The sequence below is a fragment of the Sorex araneus genome, chromosome 3, assembly GCF_027595985.1.
Source record: "Sorex araneus isolate mSorAra2 chromosome 3, mSorAra2.pri, whole genome shotgun sequence".
In the NCBI taxonomy this organism is placed as follows: Eukaryota; Metazoa; Chordata; class Mammalia; order Eulipotyphla; family Soricidae; genus Sorex; species Sorex araneus.
Window position 1 is genome coordinate 41,581,419 of NC_073304.1, and position 17,312 is coordinate 41,598,730.

The 17,312-nt window shown below is 40.3% G+C and overlaps 1 protein-coding gene across 4 annotated transcripts in view; it reads right to left on the reverse strand.

The window, feature by feature from the left end:
• Nucleotides 1-17,312, reverse strand: part of KIAA0586 (KIAA0586 ortholog) — a 122,505-nt gene that overhangs the window by 88,290 nt on the left and 16,903 nt on the right. For 3 of the 4 annotated variants that reach the window (XM_055133626.1, XM_055133627.1, XM_055133625.1), the window contains exons 9-15: nt 14,194-14,361; nt 11,813-11,936; nt 6,852-6,966; nt 5,626-5,843; nt 4,942-5,014; nt 2,802-3,020; nt 632-806 (exon numbers count right to left, since the gene is read on the reverse strand). In XM_055133626.1, the coding sequence (XP_054989601.1) occupies nt 632-806; nt 2,802-3,020; nt 4,942-5,014; nt 5,626-5,843; nt 6,852-6,966; nt 11,813-11,936; nt 14,194-14,361 (1,092 nt within the window). The remainder of the gene's footprint in view (nt 1-631; nt 807-2,801; nt 3,021-4,941; nt 5,015-5,625; nt 5,844-6,851; nt 6,967-11,812; nt 11,937-14,193; nt 14,362-17,312) is intronic. The other variant, XM_055133628.1, reaches the window with a different exon arrangement.

Genomic DNA, 17,312 nt, shown 5'->3' on the forward strand with positions numbered 1-17,312 from the left:
ACAGTACAGGGTTGATTATTCTCAGTCATCAAGAAACTGATGAATGACGATCTTCAAAGAAATGTCCACGTTTTCTAGGTTATGATTAAGATTTTTCAAGAATCATCTTACAAAAACAAATTTTATCACACTTTATCAGAATATGCTCTCAAGTATAAAAAGAGAGAAATTTGTCTTCCAAATATTCCTCTCTGGGCTGATACCTTTTTTCCTCCTCTGGAGCACAGCTTTTCATTACATCTACCAAAATACAGTACATACAAACTATTCAACCCCACAACTAATATTACTATTCTCTTGGGCAATTTCTGGGAAAAACTACAGATGAGGTGTGTTACTGGTTCATATTGCTTCATTAGGTTAGTACAATCTGAAAACAATAAACCATCTTTCCCAAGTTAAAACAAAAAAAGAACGAAAAGAAAAAAAATATGCTCTTGAATACTATTTTTTCCTACTTATATTGCACCTTGAAGATGCTAATTTTTTGCCTACTCTGCAAAAAGAACTGTGTACACACCTAAGCTTCTTATAACCTAAACTGCAAAAAAGTAAAAGCAAAATTTTAAACTTTACAGAATAAATTAGTCCCCATAAAAAGTTACATTTACCAAAAACAGGAGTTCCTTACCTTTAACTCTTTCGATGACTTTCGGTCTCTGTGGTTTGGACTTAGGAGATGGAGAGTTAAATCTGAGATAAGGTCCCTTCTTCAGAGTGCTGCGATGGCCCTGGTAAACTGGCTTTCCATAAATCTGTAACAGGTAATCCTCGTCATGTGTCATTACAGCTGTTTTAAAAGATCCCTATATATGCAAAGTTAATCAACTTAGCAGCTGAACAGTCATCAAGTACTTATCTCTTTTCTCTAAAGCCATTTGCTATTTTTGGTATTAAAATAAGAATGATCAAGTTAAAAAAAGTCTATTTTATTTTATATTTTATTTTTATTGGAGGGTGATAGCTATCAAGTGGTATTCAAGAGGCCTGGAGGCCTCATCAGTGATTCTCAGTAACCAGGTTTTGGATTCAGTACAAGGGTCCGAGGACGCAGGGATTAGTGGGGATTCCAGAACAGCCATGCTCACGAGACGATACGGTACCGGGGACTGAACCCAGGCGGGGTTAATGCTAGGCATGTGCCTTAACCACTCTGCTATCTCCCAGCCCCAAGTCCTGCATTTTAAATGGCTCTTAACATACGAGATTATAGTTTTCAAACTACAGGTTTATTGTTTTTCAAAAGTAGAAATCTAAATATAAAAACCATCCACTGAAGAAACATGAATGTTTCTTACGGTATACAGTGTATTTTCTGGACCAGAAAGTAATATTTAAACAGTTTATATATTTATTGCATGTAAGTAAAAAATAAAGTCAGTTCTTCAAATGACCTCCCATTCTTCTAATTCTACCATCAACCAGAAGCCAATGCCATAGAAAGGAAGTGTTCGGTGAATGTCTACTAAGTGTTAAACTACCTGATTTCTTAACCTGCCCAATATCATACATTTGCCATTAAGCAAGTTACAGTTTAGGGTCAGGGAGATAGCTGAAGAATTCTTCACATGTGGGAGCACTGGGTCAATTCCCGGCATTTGTAGGGTAAATCTTTCACTTAGAAGCTCAGTTTAACACTCGTTTCACACACACACAAAATGGTAGTTTTGATTTTCCTAAGTTCATTACTCCTGGACTCTAGATTTCAAAATTTTGTTTGGATGTATTCCTATGTATTTTAATGTGTTTCATGAATTATTTCTGTGTAACTATATGTATTATGTATTTTTGTACTTGAGACAAAAGTTTTATTGAAAGAAAGTTCTAAAGAAGTGGGGAGAAGGAGAAAAAAAGAATGAGAAAATGCTTTCTGTTTTCTAATGTATATTTTCCTAGTGCGTGTTGCTATATACATCTTAGATTTAAGTTTGATAGTTTCCTCAGATAGTCAATAAATACTATTTTATATCCTAAAAAAAAAAAAAAGCTCCGTTTAATTAGAGCTGTTAAAAAATTTCCCTCCAGGGCTGGAGTGATAGCACAGCAGGTAGGGCGTTTGCCTTGCCCGTGGCTGACCCGGTTTCAATTCCCAGCATCCCATATGGCCCCCTGAGCACTGACAGGGGTAATTCCTGTGTGCAGAGCCAGGAGTGACCCCTGTGCATCGCTGGGTGTGACCCAAAAAAAGCAAAAAAAAAAAAAAAAAGTAACATTCTCACAATCACTAAACACAAAAAAAAGTCTTGATAAGTAAAAATCAAAACAAACAAGCATATGCTTGTTGAAACACATAGATATAAATAAGATAGTTTCAGGAATCTGTATATTTACACATATTCACATACAAAGATAAAATAAAATATTGAATGCAACAAACTAGAGGCGAACTTTTATACTAGATGATTTTTAGGTACTGAGATTCTAAGTGAAAGATCCTAGAAAGAATTATTAATTTTGTATAGTGATTTCCAAATTACAGGTGCCCATAATTATGTCATTTAAAAACTAATTCTTCAAGGGGCCAGAGATATAGTATAGCAGGTAAGGAGCTTGCCTTAAACACAGCAGACCAGGTTCGATCCCTGGCACCGTGTATGGCCCCCTGATCCTGCCAGAGTAATTCCTGAGTGCAGAGCCAGGAGTAAGCCCTGAGCACTGGTGAGCATGGCCCCAAAATCAAAAACAAAAACTAGTCATTCACAATTTTAAAACATTTTCATCTTTGTTTCATTATCTACATCTTAAAAAGAAAGATCAATTATAACAAAGCATTATGTCATAAAATCCAACTAGGCTCTTACTTCTTTCCTTTCTTTCTGGAAGCTTGAAGCTGGCATGCTTCTTGAAGGTGGATGTCTAAAATGCTCTTGCTTTGGGGAATGTTTTCTTGGAATTACAGAATTATTTACAATTTTGTCCTGCATATTGCTTCTAGTATCTTTACTCATATTCTGAGCTTTCTTGGTCCTTTGATTCTTCTGATCAAAGCGCTTTTGTTCATCTTTTCTTGCCAGTTCATCCTTATCATAACCAAAATTAAAATTACTTTAAATCTATTTAAGTAGCATGCTTTCACATAAAAAAAAAAGTATTTTCAGTCACTGTAGAAATAAGGTTTAGTGGTTTTAAGTTCTTTATAAACAAATCATATTGGCTTATGAATAAAGTTTCTCTAAAAGACTACACCAAGAAAGTCTGAAAAGACTGATAGTTTATGAAGAGAATAAGAAGTAGTAGATGGGGTATAGAGGCAGGAAGGCAATTTTTCACTACAAACCTTAATACTTTTTTTTTTAGTCCTATATAAAGAGTAATTATTCAAGAACATTATTAGATTTCAAAAAAAAGTAAGCAATTTGATTAAAAACAAACCTCTGAAATAAGAGGTTTAATGAAAATGCTTTAAAGGTTTAAAGAAACATATTTTACGTGGAATTCAAATGACAGGAATGACATACTGCTAATTATCTGCAGTCAGACTTGAACTCCAAATTTTCTAATTCTTAGCTCAATCTTTTTTTCTGGTTTGATATTAAAAGACTCTTTGTAACCACTCTGGAGATGTGTATTCTTCAGCAACAACGCATAAGCACATAGTACAGGGGTCAGAGTGATAGTACAGTGGTTGGGGCATTCGCTTTCTACACAGCCTAGCCAGGTTTGAGCCCCAGCATCCCACCTGGTCTCCTGAACACTGCCAGGAGTAATTCGTGAGTGCAGAACCAGGAGTAAGCCCTGGTTACCACCAGGTTCGGTACCCCTGCCCACCCTCCCCCTCAAAAAAAAAAAAAATAACAAGTACAGCATGTGCTCCAGCCCTTGGAGAGATAGTGAAAAGGGCTAAAGTACATGTTTTATATGTATGAGGGCCTAACTTTGACACCACATCAACCACTAAGCACCACTAGGTGTAGCCCTGAAGCTCCCAGCACCACTGGGACTGAGCAGCACTGAATCACCAGTCCCAAGCACAGGCCTGCAACCACCAGTCCCAGCACTGCCAGTACATAGTCTCTTGACTACAAGACACAGCTAGGGAGGCCCTCAAAAATTTACACAGGGCTTAGAGAGCCAGGAGACAAGATGACAATCAGGGTGCATGCATGCACCTGCCCAGATTTGAATGTTGCACCAAATCATCTCCTGAGCGTCACGAAGTGTAGCCTCAGAGGCCCCAACACTGTAGGGCAAGAGCAGCCACAAGTCCTTGGACCCTGCACTGAATGTCAGCCAGGGGGCCAAGAACCACCAGTGGGACCCTCAGGCCTCCAGACAACTGCCTGGACAACCCAAAATAAATAATGAAGACTTGGGGCTGGCCAGGCGTTAAAGCACAGGCCTTGGACCACACGTGCCCCAGAGACCCACTAGACTATCGCTCTAGCCTCTTCAGAGAGTTTTGGGTTTTTTTCCCTTCTTTTGTTGTGGACACCAACCTATGGGGGAATTAGGGTCAACATAACATACAGAGAGCACTAGGGATTAATCAAGCTCAAGACCCCACTCCTGCCACAAATGCTTTCCTAAGTCACTGAGACCTTCCCGGGGCCATCCTGCCAGAGATCCATAAAGCAGAACTGTCAGAATCACCTGTTCACCTGTGTGTGAAACCAGGGTTTGAACTGAAGGAAACTGGCCAGAAAAGTCTCCTTAAACTACATAGCCACCTCTGAACTCCCTGAAATGCTTGCTTTAGGTGAATTTTTTTCAAATTACTCATACTCCTTAATGTCCAACTACTTGTTAGGTAAGAGCCATGATTTATAAGATAGAATATTTAAGTAAAACGAAATTAATTACTAAGTAAAGAAAGAGTAACAGTAAAATTAAGAATTACATGTGGACTTACACATAAGTAATATTCTAAGAGTAAATATGAGACTTGTAAGTCAGAATCAATATTGTCTCTCAAGAATTGACATCAGAATTTTCATTACCTACCTGAATTTCTGCAGAAATAGTTTTAATCCACTCATCCACTGTCTTTCTGATCCGCATCTTCTCTGATATCTCTCTATAAATGAGAAAAAACAATGTTCTTAAGCTATCATTTAACAGGACCGATATTAGATACATCTCTTATCTAGTTTTGAGTTTTATGGTAAAGTTCAATGTTTTCATCTGACAAGATAGAAACATTCATTTTTATCAAATACTTGAATGATATCTGAAAAGCACATGTAGATATCTGAAGATAAACGCCAAATATATTTTTAAAAATTATAAAGACCTTATTTGTAAAAAGTAATCTAAAATTAATATATCTGAATTCCACTTATAATTCGAGTCCACTATTCAAAAGTACTGAAGAAATCTTGTCTAGAGATTAAAATGCACTAGGTGAAATAAAGTGCTCAAGAAAATAATTAAAGGGCTGAGAGAAACTACAGCAAATAAGGCAATTGCCTTGCAATCACCCTAACTACCCGGGTTTGATGCCTTTTGATGCCTGGCACCACTCATGGACCCCTAAGCACCTCCCAGGAGTGATCCCTGAGCACAGAGGCAAAAGTAAGCCCTAAGTTACACTGGGGTGTGGCCCAAACCTTCCATCCAAAAAACAATAATTAAGTCTAGAGAACAGGCTTTCATAAATAACCTTGGGATGCCAACCCACCACCTTACCTGTTAGTAGATAAAGCATTGATAAATGAGTACATGGCAGCTCCATCCTTGGCACGAATAATAGCTTCCAGGTTTTCCTCAAGAACTTTTTTGTTGTTCTGCACTCCTTTCAGAATTTTCTCAGCATCCTTCAATACAGACCTCGTACTGGTTGTCTGAAGCTTCACGGAATTAGGGGGGAGATCAGCAAGCCTTGATAGAATTAGAGAATCTTTTGACTTTAAAGTAGAAGAGAAAAAGAAAAAAGATTAAAAAGGCAAAAACCAGCTATGTAGGATTCATTATTACCTTAATCTAAGCAAAACCTCTTATTATTTTATAGTCTCTATCAATATAATTTATATGCTGACACTAGTATATACTATTGCCAGTATATATTGAGGACTCCAATCATCAAACTGAACAGAAAAAAAATATTGACAATAATAGTCTCTTTCCATATAGAAATAGTAATGTGAAAAAAGCTCTATCTGGTGAAGAAAGCCGAAACAAAGTAAGGGCCAGTTTCTGCTCAGTAGGTATGGCAGGCATGTCACTGTGTGAATGCCAAATGCGCACTGACAGTTTTCTTTTGTTCTTCCTCTCCAACAGAACATAGAAGCTAGAGGCAGTCATGTGACTCAGTCCAAGGCAAGGAGAAGTGACTACCACTTGGTGACAGTTCCTGGAAAAGTTTTGCCAAGAGAGCAAAGATAGCTGACAGTGTTTTGTCTTCATCTTTCCTCTAGTTTTCTATTTTTTGTAACTTTATCTATTCATAATTTTTTATTAGTTTTTGTTTCCAGGGTTTTGGGTTTTTTGGTGTGTTATTTTTTTTGTATGGGGGGGGACATAACTGTCAGTGCTCAGTACTACTCCTGGCTCTAAACTCAGGAATTACTATCACTCCCAGCAGGGCTCAGAGGATCATATGTGCTGAGATCTGAACCAGGGTTTTCTGCATGAAAGGCAAGTGCCTACTATCTCTTCAGCCCTACTGATTCATAATTTTTATCTTTATTAATCACTCATGTTATTTATTTATTTTAAGGTTGGGGGCACCCCTGCCCAATGCTCAGGGGTTACTCTTCACTCTGCACTAAGGAATTACTTCTGGTAGTGCTCAGAGGATCATATGGGATGCTGGGGAATGAACTGGGTCAGCCACATGCAAGGCAAAAGCCCTACCCACTGTACTGTCATTTCAGCCCTTAGTCAGCCATTTTAATACCCTACTCCAACTTTACCTGGTAGAAGCCATTTGTTTCTTTCCTCTTTTGGTCAGTATCATCAGACTTCTGTACTTTACCTATTCCTACTTCATAAGCAGGTAATCGTTGAGAAGATAGAGAAGTTTCAGTGCTATGAAATATTGTGTAAAAAGAACAGTTTAAGTTGACACTAATTCAATAAATAATTTTACATAAATCTCCAATGCACTTAGTTATGTTATACTAATATTTTATGAAGAAATTAATCAGTTAAGTGACTAAACATCTGAAACACATACACACACACACACACACAAAAAAAAAAAACAACCACAAGACAAAAATTACTGACTGGTTTAGGCATGACAGGAAAAGAGAGTAACAAGATTTTGCTCTGAAGAAGATACAGAATCACTTCCACATACCACAGAACACCCAAGCACCACTGAATGTGGTCCTGGTGGCCTCTAAGTACAGATGAGTGTCAATGTCACTCTGGTGGCACAGGACACCAAACTCCCAGGCCCACACATCTGAGCAAGGATCGCTAGGAATAGCCTCCAGATCCCCAAACATCACTGGAGATGACCCACACACAAAAGAAGGCGTGTTGGTAAAGGTTAACTCTATAGGTTACCATCTCTTTCTTCTGTCTGATTAAAAAACAAAAAACAAAACAAAAGGCAACTACAAAAAAGCAATAAATTGGCATGTATATATTGGCTTGTAAAATGTACACTAGCATGTTAAGTGGATTACATCAAAAGGAAAAGAAGAGATACTAGCTGATCTCACTCATCTGTGGAATATAGAGAGACATAAGGGAAAAGGACAAAAACAGTATCGAACAGTGACAAACTTTTGGCCTTGGATTATAAAATGTATCTTCCAGCAAAGTGGGGAATGGTGTGAGGAAGGAAGATCAGACCAGAAGGGACATAAGAACAGTCCTGGGGAGGGAGGAGGGCGGTCACAAGCACTTCTGGGAAATACTGGAGGTACATAACTTTGTATATCAATAGAATAATATCACCTAAACTATAATTTTAAATTTTAATAAACTGAAAAAAAAAAGGGAAAAGATGCAATGTATACAAAAACAGCAGGAAGCAGGGCGAAAGAGAAAACTCAAAGAGTTAAGGCTCAGGTTCAATCCCAGAAAAATGCGTCTCCTGAGAATCACCAAGTGTGGCTCTGAAACCATAAAATAAAATACGAAATCATAGAAGGAAGGGCCAGGGAACTAGCCCAAAAGACTGGAGCATGTGCCTTGCATTTGTGAGGAGCAACATGTAATTATTAACGCCACATGGTGCCCCGAGGAACCAATACAGCCCTGGTGGGCCCCACGCTCTATAGGGCATGAGCTGCCCCGTCTCATGAAAGCTGAGTGCCCCCAAAAAACAACAACAATAAAACGCAGAAAACTATTCCTACTTACTGAAAGGCATTATGCTAAGGCTCTAAAGGTGTTTTCCTGAATGCTACATTTATAATAGCCTTGTGCATGTATCTTTCTCTGAACTACACAGATCAATTCATGCCATATTTTCACATTAGACTGGAAGTTTCTTAACAGTACAGACTTTGAATAAAATTTTAAAAAATAAAGAAAAAGAAAAAAAGAAAGAAAGCTGAGTGCCAAGCTATCAGGACTACACAGTGGGGTCACACATCACCAAGAGATCCCTGCTGGGGAGGAAATCCCAAGATAATAAAAATAATAACTATTTTTATTACAACAAAAAGAAATCAGAGGGAATAAAATTATTTTGCATCAAAGCTTTTCAATCCTCTGGGAAGAAAAAGCATGAATCCAGGCTAAATTGTTTTAAATTAAAATGTTAATTATAATTCCTAATCAAATACTTTAAAATACTTTTAAAATATAGTAAAAGAAACAAAGGAAATAAAATGTTATTGGGGGGGGAGGAAGAGGTTTGGACCACACAAGGCAGCTCTCAGGGCTTACTCTTGGCTCTGTTCAAGAATCACTCCTGGCAGGCACAGGCAACTGAACCTGGGTTGGCCCTATATGATGCATTATTGCTCCAGCACCTAAGAAATATTTTTACACAAAAGAAGGTAGTATAGATAATAATGGATTTTTTTAAAATCTTACACATAGAGCAACATAGCAGATACAAATCTTAATCAGTAATTCTATTAAATATATATGGACTCAAATTGTACAATATCTCCACATGAAATTACCCAAAAGAATTGGGTAATTCTCCTGGGCTAGCGAGACAGTAGAGTATGTAGGGTGCTTCCCTTACATGTAGCCAGCCTGGATTCGATCCCCACACATAAAGTCCCAGAACTCTGCCAGAAGTAATTCTTGAGTGCAGAGCCAGGGGTAACCCCTGGGCATCTCTGGGTGTGGCCCAAAAACAAAAATAAAAAGATAAATCTTCTAGTTTTTATTTGTGTTAGGTTTTATTACTGAGTCTTTACTGACATTCAAAATAAATTATGTCCTAGATTTATTTGATATTTTAAAACCATTCTATTTACGTAAAATTTTAAACACAAAGCAAAGTAGAAAGGATAATGACCTCTATTTTAACTATAACAATCATTAAATCATGACTATTCTCATCTCATATATACTCCGTTTCTTTCTTACTTTTTCAGAGAGTCTCTCATGCTCTCCTTACTTCCATCCTTTCTTCCTTTCAGAAGTACCAGGGATTGAATCTCTTGCACTCAGGTATGTGCATTGCCTCCTAGCCACACCCCTAGCTCCCATCATCCACTCTTCTACTGTCTCTCCTACCCTGCACTAGATTATTTTTGGGAAAATAACATTATTTTATTAGAAATGAATCATGCATTCAACAAAAAAAATCTGTTTTAAGAAAATTAGTTATGTACTTGTTTTTTAAATTTCGGGAGGTCTCACCATCTGAGTGCCAAGCCATCAGGCACTCATGGTACTGGATGCATCATGCTCATCGCAATGGTGCTCAGAGGATCAGGTGGTGCCAAAGATCAAAGCCAGGCTTCCCACAAGGAAAACAGGTACTCTGTCTAGTCCTTTAAGTGCCCCCAGCCCTAGCTAGATATATTCACTTAATACAAATATGTTACAGAAAAGGAGACAGAGGAAGCCAAGACGATGTGGGCACTGGAGCTGGGATGGACGAAGCGGTGGCAGCCCTCAGAGCTCTGATGGCACAAATACTGCATGATTTCAAGGCAATGAATTCGTGTCATTTCTTTTAAAAGGCATTTTTCAAGTTCAGCCTGGTGCCTGGAACTAATGTTGAAGCCCCAGGTTCCCACCACGAGCAACCAGCTTGGCAGCCCCAGACACTTGCTGCCAGCCTGGCACCAGCACTGGGCCTTGAACCTGCGCCAAGACCAAAATCTGCTGCTGCTCCCGCAACTCAAGAGCAGAACCTGCGGAGCTGTAGTGCCCCAAGTACATCTCAAAATGAGAGCCTTTAAGTAACACTGACCTGGAGCCCACTGCAGAGAGGCAGCCCGGAGTCTGACCCATGAAGATGGCAGCGGTGGCACCGCGACTGTGAGTACCAAAGCTGGTGGAGCTACCTCAGCTCTTGGTGCTATGGGGAGCAGGCCACTGTGACAGCAGAATTCTTATGTAATTGAAGACTGCTCTTCGGGTTCAAGCTGGCACCACTGACAGCGTGTCCTGGACTTGAGGGGACACCCCGGTTCCCACCATGGGGGGAAAGCTGGGACAGCCATGGTAACTCGCTGCCAGCAGGGCACTCCGCCTCCACTGCTCCCCTGAATCAGTCCTTACTGCCACCAGTGCCACAACATACTGTGGAGGAAAATCTCCCTGAGCATTCTTCTGGATTAGTGGTTGCAGCCCACCTAGAGTGCCTGAGTTGAGCACAGCAGTCACCCTGGCTCCAGTCCTGGTCTCTGCCAGGGTCTGTTGCCATTGCCACTGGGACCCAGAGGGCACAGCACCGCCAGCGGGTCAACATGGATCTGCTGAGAGAGAGCAAGAGTAGCCTGATGGTGTCCTTGGGCTTCCAGACACCCCAAAGTTGCTGCTATGCCTCCGGCCAGACTCCAACAACTCAGGACTAAGTTTTTCAAGAAATTTAAATGACCAAAATTTAGGTAAGTGGGAGCCATACTCACAAACCACCTGCAGCTCCTTGATACAAACTCATTTATATTGGTATTGTTCCAGAGACTTGTAAATTAAATCTCAAATGATATCAAAAAGATGCAGTAAATCTCAGACCCATGCATGGCTGACTAATCTGGGGCACACCAGAGGGGTTATGGGGTGGGTCAGCCCAGTGTCTGCCCAAATAGTGCAGCAAGCAGTCACCTGCTCCCACAATCCAAAATCACGGCCATGCCCCAGGCCACACCCAACTATCTCAAGACGGACCTCACCAAGAAATTAACCTGCTAAAAATTTGGTATGCGAGCTTTGTGAGTGAAATACCTAGGATTCTCTTGGACTCGGAATAGGCTACCTCTCCCCACCTCCCTGTGCTTCTGGAAGCCCTGGCAGTCACAGCTAGACCCCAACGCTTCCACCCAGTTAAATAAGTTGCATCAGTTGTACCTTCCCGATAAAAATACTGAATTCTCTGAACACACACAATGACTTCTTAGTACCTGTTTAGCAATTCTTAATGCACAAAAGGAAAGAAAGAGAGAAAGAAGAAAAGTGTCTGCCATAGAAGCAGGCTGGGATTTGGGGGATGGTGGGAGGGAAACTGGGGGCCCTGGTGGTAGAAAATATACACTGGTGGAGGGATGGGTGTTGGAACATTATGACTGAAACCCAATTATGAACATCTTTTTAATAATCTATCTCACAGTAATTTAATTAAAAAAGATTCTAAAACTTTTTTAAAAAAAGGAACTGATACATCAGGAGCTGAAAACACTAAACCTAAGGTCATTTTAAATTGAATGCTCTAAATCAAAATTTCTAGAGAAATTTCAGAAATATAAACAAAGTTTTTTTAAAAATTCTAATCTCTTATTTTTACCTGTGCCTGTACTCAGGATTCCATCCTATTTTTGATGTAGTGAGCAAGGTTTTATCTGAAGAGTCACTTTTTCTTGTCGAAGAATCCTGGGCATTCAGAATTTGTTCCAATAGTCTTACATTTCCTACAATAAAAAGTTAAGAATTCATTTCCTTTTTATATAATATTTCACATATATTTGTGGAGTTTTTGCTTTGTTTTCCTTTGTATTTTAGTGAGGCGCGGGAGTTTTTATTGAATGAAAATTGCTTAGAAAGATGTGAGAGGAAGAGAAAAATCTGCTCAAGAGATTACCTGGGTTTCTCCATGGTGGGAATCTGCAAGCAAAGAAACAGACAAACAAGCAAGATCTATATTCAAGGGAGAACATGAGCTTAAAGAGCAAGCCAATCTCACATATATTTATATTAGGTTAACTTACAATGATCATCGATTCAATCCAGTCTAAAGTGTGAGCACAGGGGCCAGAGCGATAGTACAGTGCACAGAGCATGTGCCCAGGGCCAACCTAAGTTGGGTTCCCGGCATCCCATATGACCCCCAAGCTTGCCAGGAATAAAATAACTCCTGTATGCAGAGCCAAAAGTAACCCGAGTATTACCAGGCGAGGCCCAATCACACACACACACACACACACACACACACACACACACACAAATAGATAAACCCTCAGCAAACACATGTATGAGTTCAACTATAATGTGCAACCCCAGGAAAACTACAATCAGAAAGTGTGCAAACACCACAAATAAAGCATGTACATGTGAATCCCAGTGAGCTCAGGTGCAAGTATTGCAACTAAAGAAGTGTGAACCCTGGTGCACATCACAGCTGAGCATGCACGCACCACCATGGGATAAGTGGCCTCTGGCAAATACTACATGCAAACATCTGCGCCACTCACAGTTGCCATAACATTTACAAAGGCAAGGTGGGGGAAGGGGGTAGTCAATTTAAAAGAAATAATAATAAATTTTAGGGATTAATTCCCATTTATCACAGAACAAAGGAATTTGAATGAGAAGTATCACAATGCCTTGACCCAACTTGCTTGATTACACTAAAGTAATTACAAGAAGGCTTACTAACTTTTTCACTTACTTTCACTAGAGGGAATATATATATATATATGTGTGTGTGTGTGTGTGTGTGTGTGTGTGTGTGTGTGTGTGTGTGTGTGTGTATACACAAATATTTGGGTAGGGGGGTTGGATTGCACACCACAGCTTCAGGAGGGACCCCTCACAGTCATTAGGAGACCATACACTGTATTAGTGATCCAACCAGAGTCAGCTGAAATGTCCACACACTGCAAGGCAAAGTGCTTTACCTCCTGTACTCTCTTCTCTGGTTCTTGCAAAGTTATCTTTTCAGGGTCTATAAAATTATTTCAAGTCACTTTCTTATTCTTTAATAAAAAGTGCACATAGCCTTGCAATTGAGCAGAATAATTGATGTTAAACTTATTTTTTTTGTTTTTCTTCATTTTGGTTTTTGGGCCACATCTGGCAGTGCTTAGTGTTGACTCCTGGCTCTACCATCAGGGATCACTCCTTGCAGACTCAGGAAAAATTCTGGGTAACGAAGCTGGGTTGGCCAAGTCCAAAGCAAATACCCTACTAGTTGTACTAGTGCTCCAGATGTTCATGTTTTTCATTTTTGTTTTTGGGCCACACTTGGCAGTGCTCATGGCTTATTTCTGGCTCTAAGCTCAGGGATAACTCCTAGCAGCATTCAGAGGTCTTATTGTGGTATTGAAAATCAAACCCCCGTCAGCCATATGTAAGGTAAGAGCCTTACCCTCTGTATTGCCACTCTTGTCCCATAAAGTGTATTTCCTTACACTGGTTTTAGATGTGATTTTAACAATAAAACTCAAAGTTTAACACTGGGCTTGAGTATGCAAACTTGAGTATGCACTTTCCTTGCACACAGCCTAACCCAGGTTTGATCCCCAATACCTTATATGACCATGATCCCCCAAGCTCTGCCAGGTATGATCCCTGAGTGTGGAGCCAGGAGTTAAGTCCTGAACACCTCTGGGTGTGACCATAAAAAAAGCAAGAAAACAGGCTCTAAAGTAAATAGTTTTAATTTCAGCAATGTATAGTTTTAATTACCAATTAACAAAACTTGTTCAAGTTTAAATAATAAAGTTTATTAGAAGACATTATAACTGTATGCCTCCAATTATTTCTCCAAATAATCTTAAGACATTGGATTTGCTCAATTTAAGTGACTCAAAGAAAAATATTAAAAATAGAGATCCTACTTTAGATATTATGACATATGTTAGAGAACTAGAAATCACGAGTGCAAATCAGTTCCTAATTTGAGATGTCTAATAAAAGCAATGGCTGCTATAATAACTGCCTTATTACCTGTATGTCCTGACATCACCATATTTTCTTTTTCTTCTATAGGATTTTCCCTCTTTGCTATTTTATCATCCTTTGAAACAGGTATAGGAGCAAACCTGCGTGGTGCTGGTGTCTCCAAGGGAGATAGCTGTTTATCAAGGTCTTTACCTTCAATCTCTCTTGAAGGTGCTTTAAGAGAAAATAATAAATTTAACTTATTTTTAAAAAATTTAATTGTAGAATATTACTATTTTCCCATACTGTAAAACTAAAAGGAAATGATACAGGCTAGACAAGTTATGGATATAAAAACATTAGACATAAAAATACTAAATTAGGGGCTGGAGTGATAGCACAGCGGGTAGGGCGTTTGCCTTGCACATGGCCGACCCGGGTTCGATTCCCAGCATCCCATATGGTCCCCTGAGTACCACCAGGAGTAATTCCTGAGTGCAGGGCCAGGAGTAACCCCTGTGAATCACCGGGTGTAACCCAAAAAGCAAAAAAAAAAAAAAAGAAAAAGAAAAACGCTAACTCCAGTTCAAACGGCAGCACTACACACAGTGCCCTGAGCACCATCAATGACTCCTGAGCACAGAGTCGGGAGTAGCCCCTGAGAACTGCTGGCTGTGGCCAATTTCTTCCCTCCCACATACACAGTACCCCCCACACAAACGATTCTGAAAATGAAAAATTGTGAGCCAGGAGTTTTCTGGAATCAGGTTTGAAGCAAGTCTCTCTATATTTAGCAAGCATACAGGTGGGTCATGCTGAAACCAAAGTTCCAGCTATCACTTTAGTCCTCTCTCCCTCTCCTTCTCTCAAACATGGTGACCTTGAACAAGAAAATCATAAGCACCATGCTTCATCTTACCTCCTTTGAATTTAAACTGACTCATATTATTATATAACAGTTTCAAAAGGAACATGCTTTTGTTGTAAAATATTAGGCATCTTACAAATATAAGAAATCATAGGTCGGAGTGATAGAAAGCGGGTAGGGCATTTGCCTTGCATGCAGCGACCTGGGTTTGATCCCTGGCATCCCATATGGTCCCTCCCAAGCACCGCTAGGGGTAATTCCTGAGTGCAGAACCAGGAGTAACCCCTGAGCATTGATGGGTGTGACCCAAAAAGCAAAAATCAAAATAAGAAAGAAAAAAAGAAGAAATCCTACAAAGGAAAAACTAAAGTATTGAAAAAAAAAATTATCCACAAAAGTTTTAAGAGTAAGCCCAGAGTCAGAGACACATTGAAAGGGTGAACATGTATTTTGCATACAGGAAGCCAGGGTTTGATCCTTAGTATCACCTGGCCCCCAGTCAAGCACAAAGCTAGGAGTAGTCCCGAGCACTGCCAGGCATGGCCCAAAAGCAAAATCCAAAATAAACCCATATACTAGCACAAGCAGTCTTTAAAACTCTGAAATACAATGTTCTGACAAATCGAAGTTGAAAATACTATTCTGCATAAAACTGATAGGCCCTTAATTTTCTTTTTCCTTTTTTTTGGTTTTGTTTTGTTTGGGAGCCACACTGGGCCATGCACAGGGCATACTCCTGACTGCACTCAGGGATCACTCCTAGTGGGTTTGAGAGACCAAACGGTGTGTCGGAGATTGAACCTGGATCGCTGCATACCAGGCAAAGAGTCCTACCTGCTGTACTATTGCCCCAGCCCAATTTTTATTAGCTTATTACTCAAATACCAATAATTTGGAGTTACTTATTCATTTATTTTAAATTTCAAAGGTTTAACAAAAATAGGTTCTATATTTATTTTCTTTTTCCTTTTTCAAGCCACATGCAGCTATGCTCAGGGTTTCACTACTTCCCCTGGGGAGGCTCAGGGGACCAGATGAGGTGCTGGGTATCCAAACTTGGGTTGGCCACATGCAAGGCAAGTGTCCTACCCACTGTCTCTCCTGTCTCTTATGTTTTTTTCTTTAAATGATTTACTCTCTTTTTTTATGTCCCATTTTTATTTCATTTTATTTTTTTAAATTTTTTTTTCTTTTTTGGGTCACACCTGGTGATGCACAGAGGTTGCTCCTGGCTCTGCACTCAGGAATTACTCCTGGCAGTGCTTGGGGGACAATATGGGATGCTGGGAATTGAACCTGGGTTGGCTGCGTGCAAGGCAAACGCCCTACCCGTTGTGCTATCGCTCCAGCCCACATTTTATTTTATTTTTTATTAAATGTCTTATTCGTAAAATACATTTAAAAACTGAACCATGCGACACTGAGCAGCAACTAACATGGCTCCGGGATTCGGGACTGGGACACATCCGAGCCGCGGGGGGGGGGGGGGGGCACTGGAGTGGGGCGGCGCCAGCCCAGCCTCCAAGTGGTCCCGGACGCCGGAAGTCACACCCTCGACCCACCCTCAGCGCCATCTTGCCACATTCAACAGAGAAGTGGCCAGGCATTCTGGTGAGCAACTCGGCCCGGAAAATGCTCCGGACCCAACTTGGGGCGAGCAACACCAGGGAGCCAGACGGAGGAGGTGCAGCCAGCACACCTTCTCCAGATGGAGCCCTGGCGACACTGAGCAGCAACTAACACGGCTCCGGGATTCGGGACTGGGATACATCTGAGCTGCGCGGCCGCGTTAGCGGCCTTGCGACCTTTTCTAAAACCTGAAAACATACATTTTTTTTTTTTTGCTTTTTTGGGTCACACCCAGCGATGCTCAGGGGTTACTCCTGGCTTTGCACTCAGGAATTACTCCTGGCGGTGCTTGGGGGACCATATGGGATGCCGGGGATCGAACCCGGGTCGGCCGAGTGCAAGGTAAACGCCCTACCCGCTGTGCTATCGCTCCGGCCCCTGAAAACATACAATCTTTTAATGGAAAACTAATTATCAAATGCTTCCTTATTAGGGTTATCTTGTTTGGGGGTATAACTCCCACAATAATAGTGAGTTTTGTGTTGAAATATGGAACGTAATCAAGGTAAAGAGAAAATGAAGTGAAATTCATCAGTTATACAGTTGGGGTGGGGGGCGGGGGCGGGGGTATACTGGGGATTTTGGTGGTGGAATATGGGCACTGGTGAAGGGATGGTGTTTGAATATGGTATAACTGAGACATAAACCTGAGAACTTTGTAACTTTCCACATGGTGATAAAATTTTAA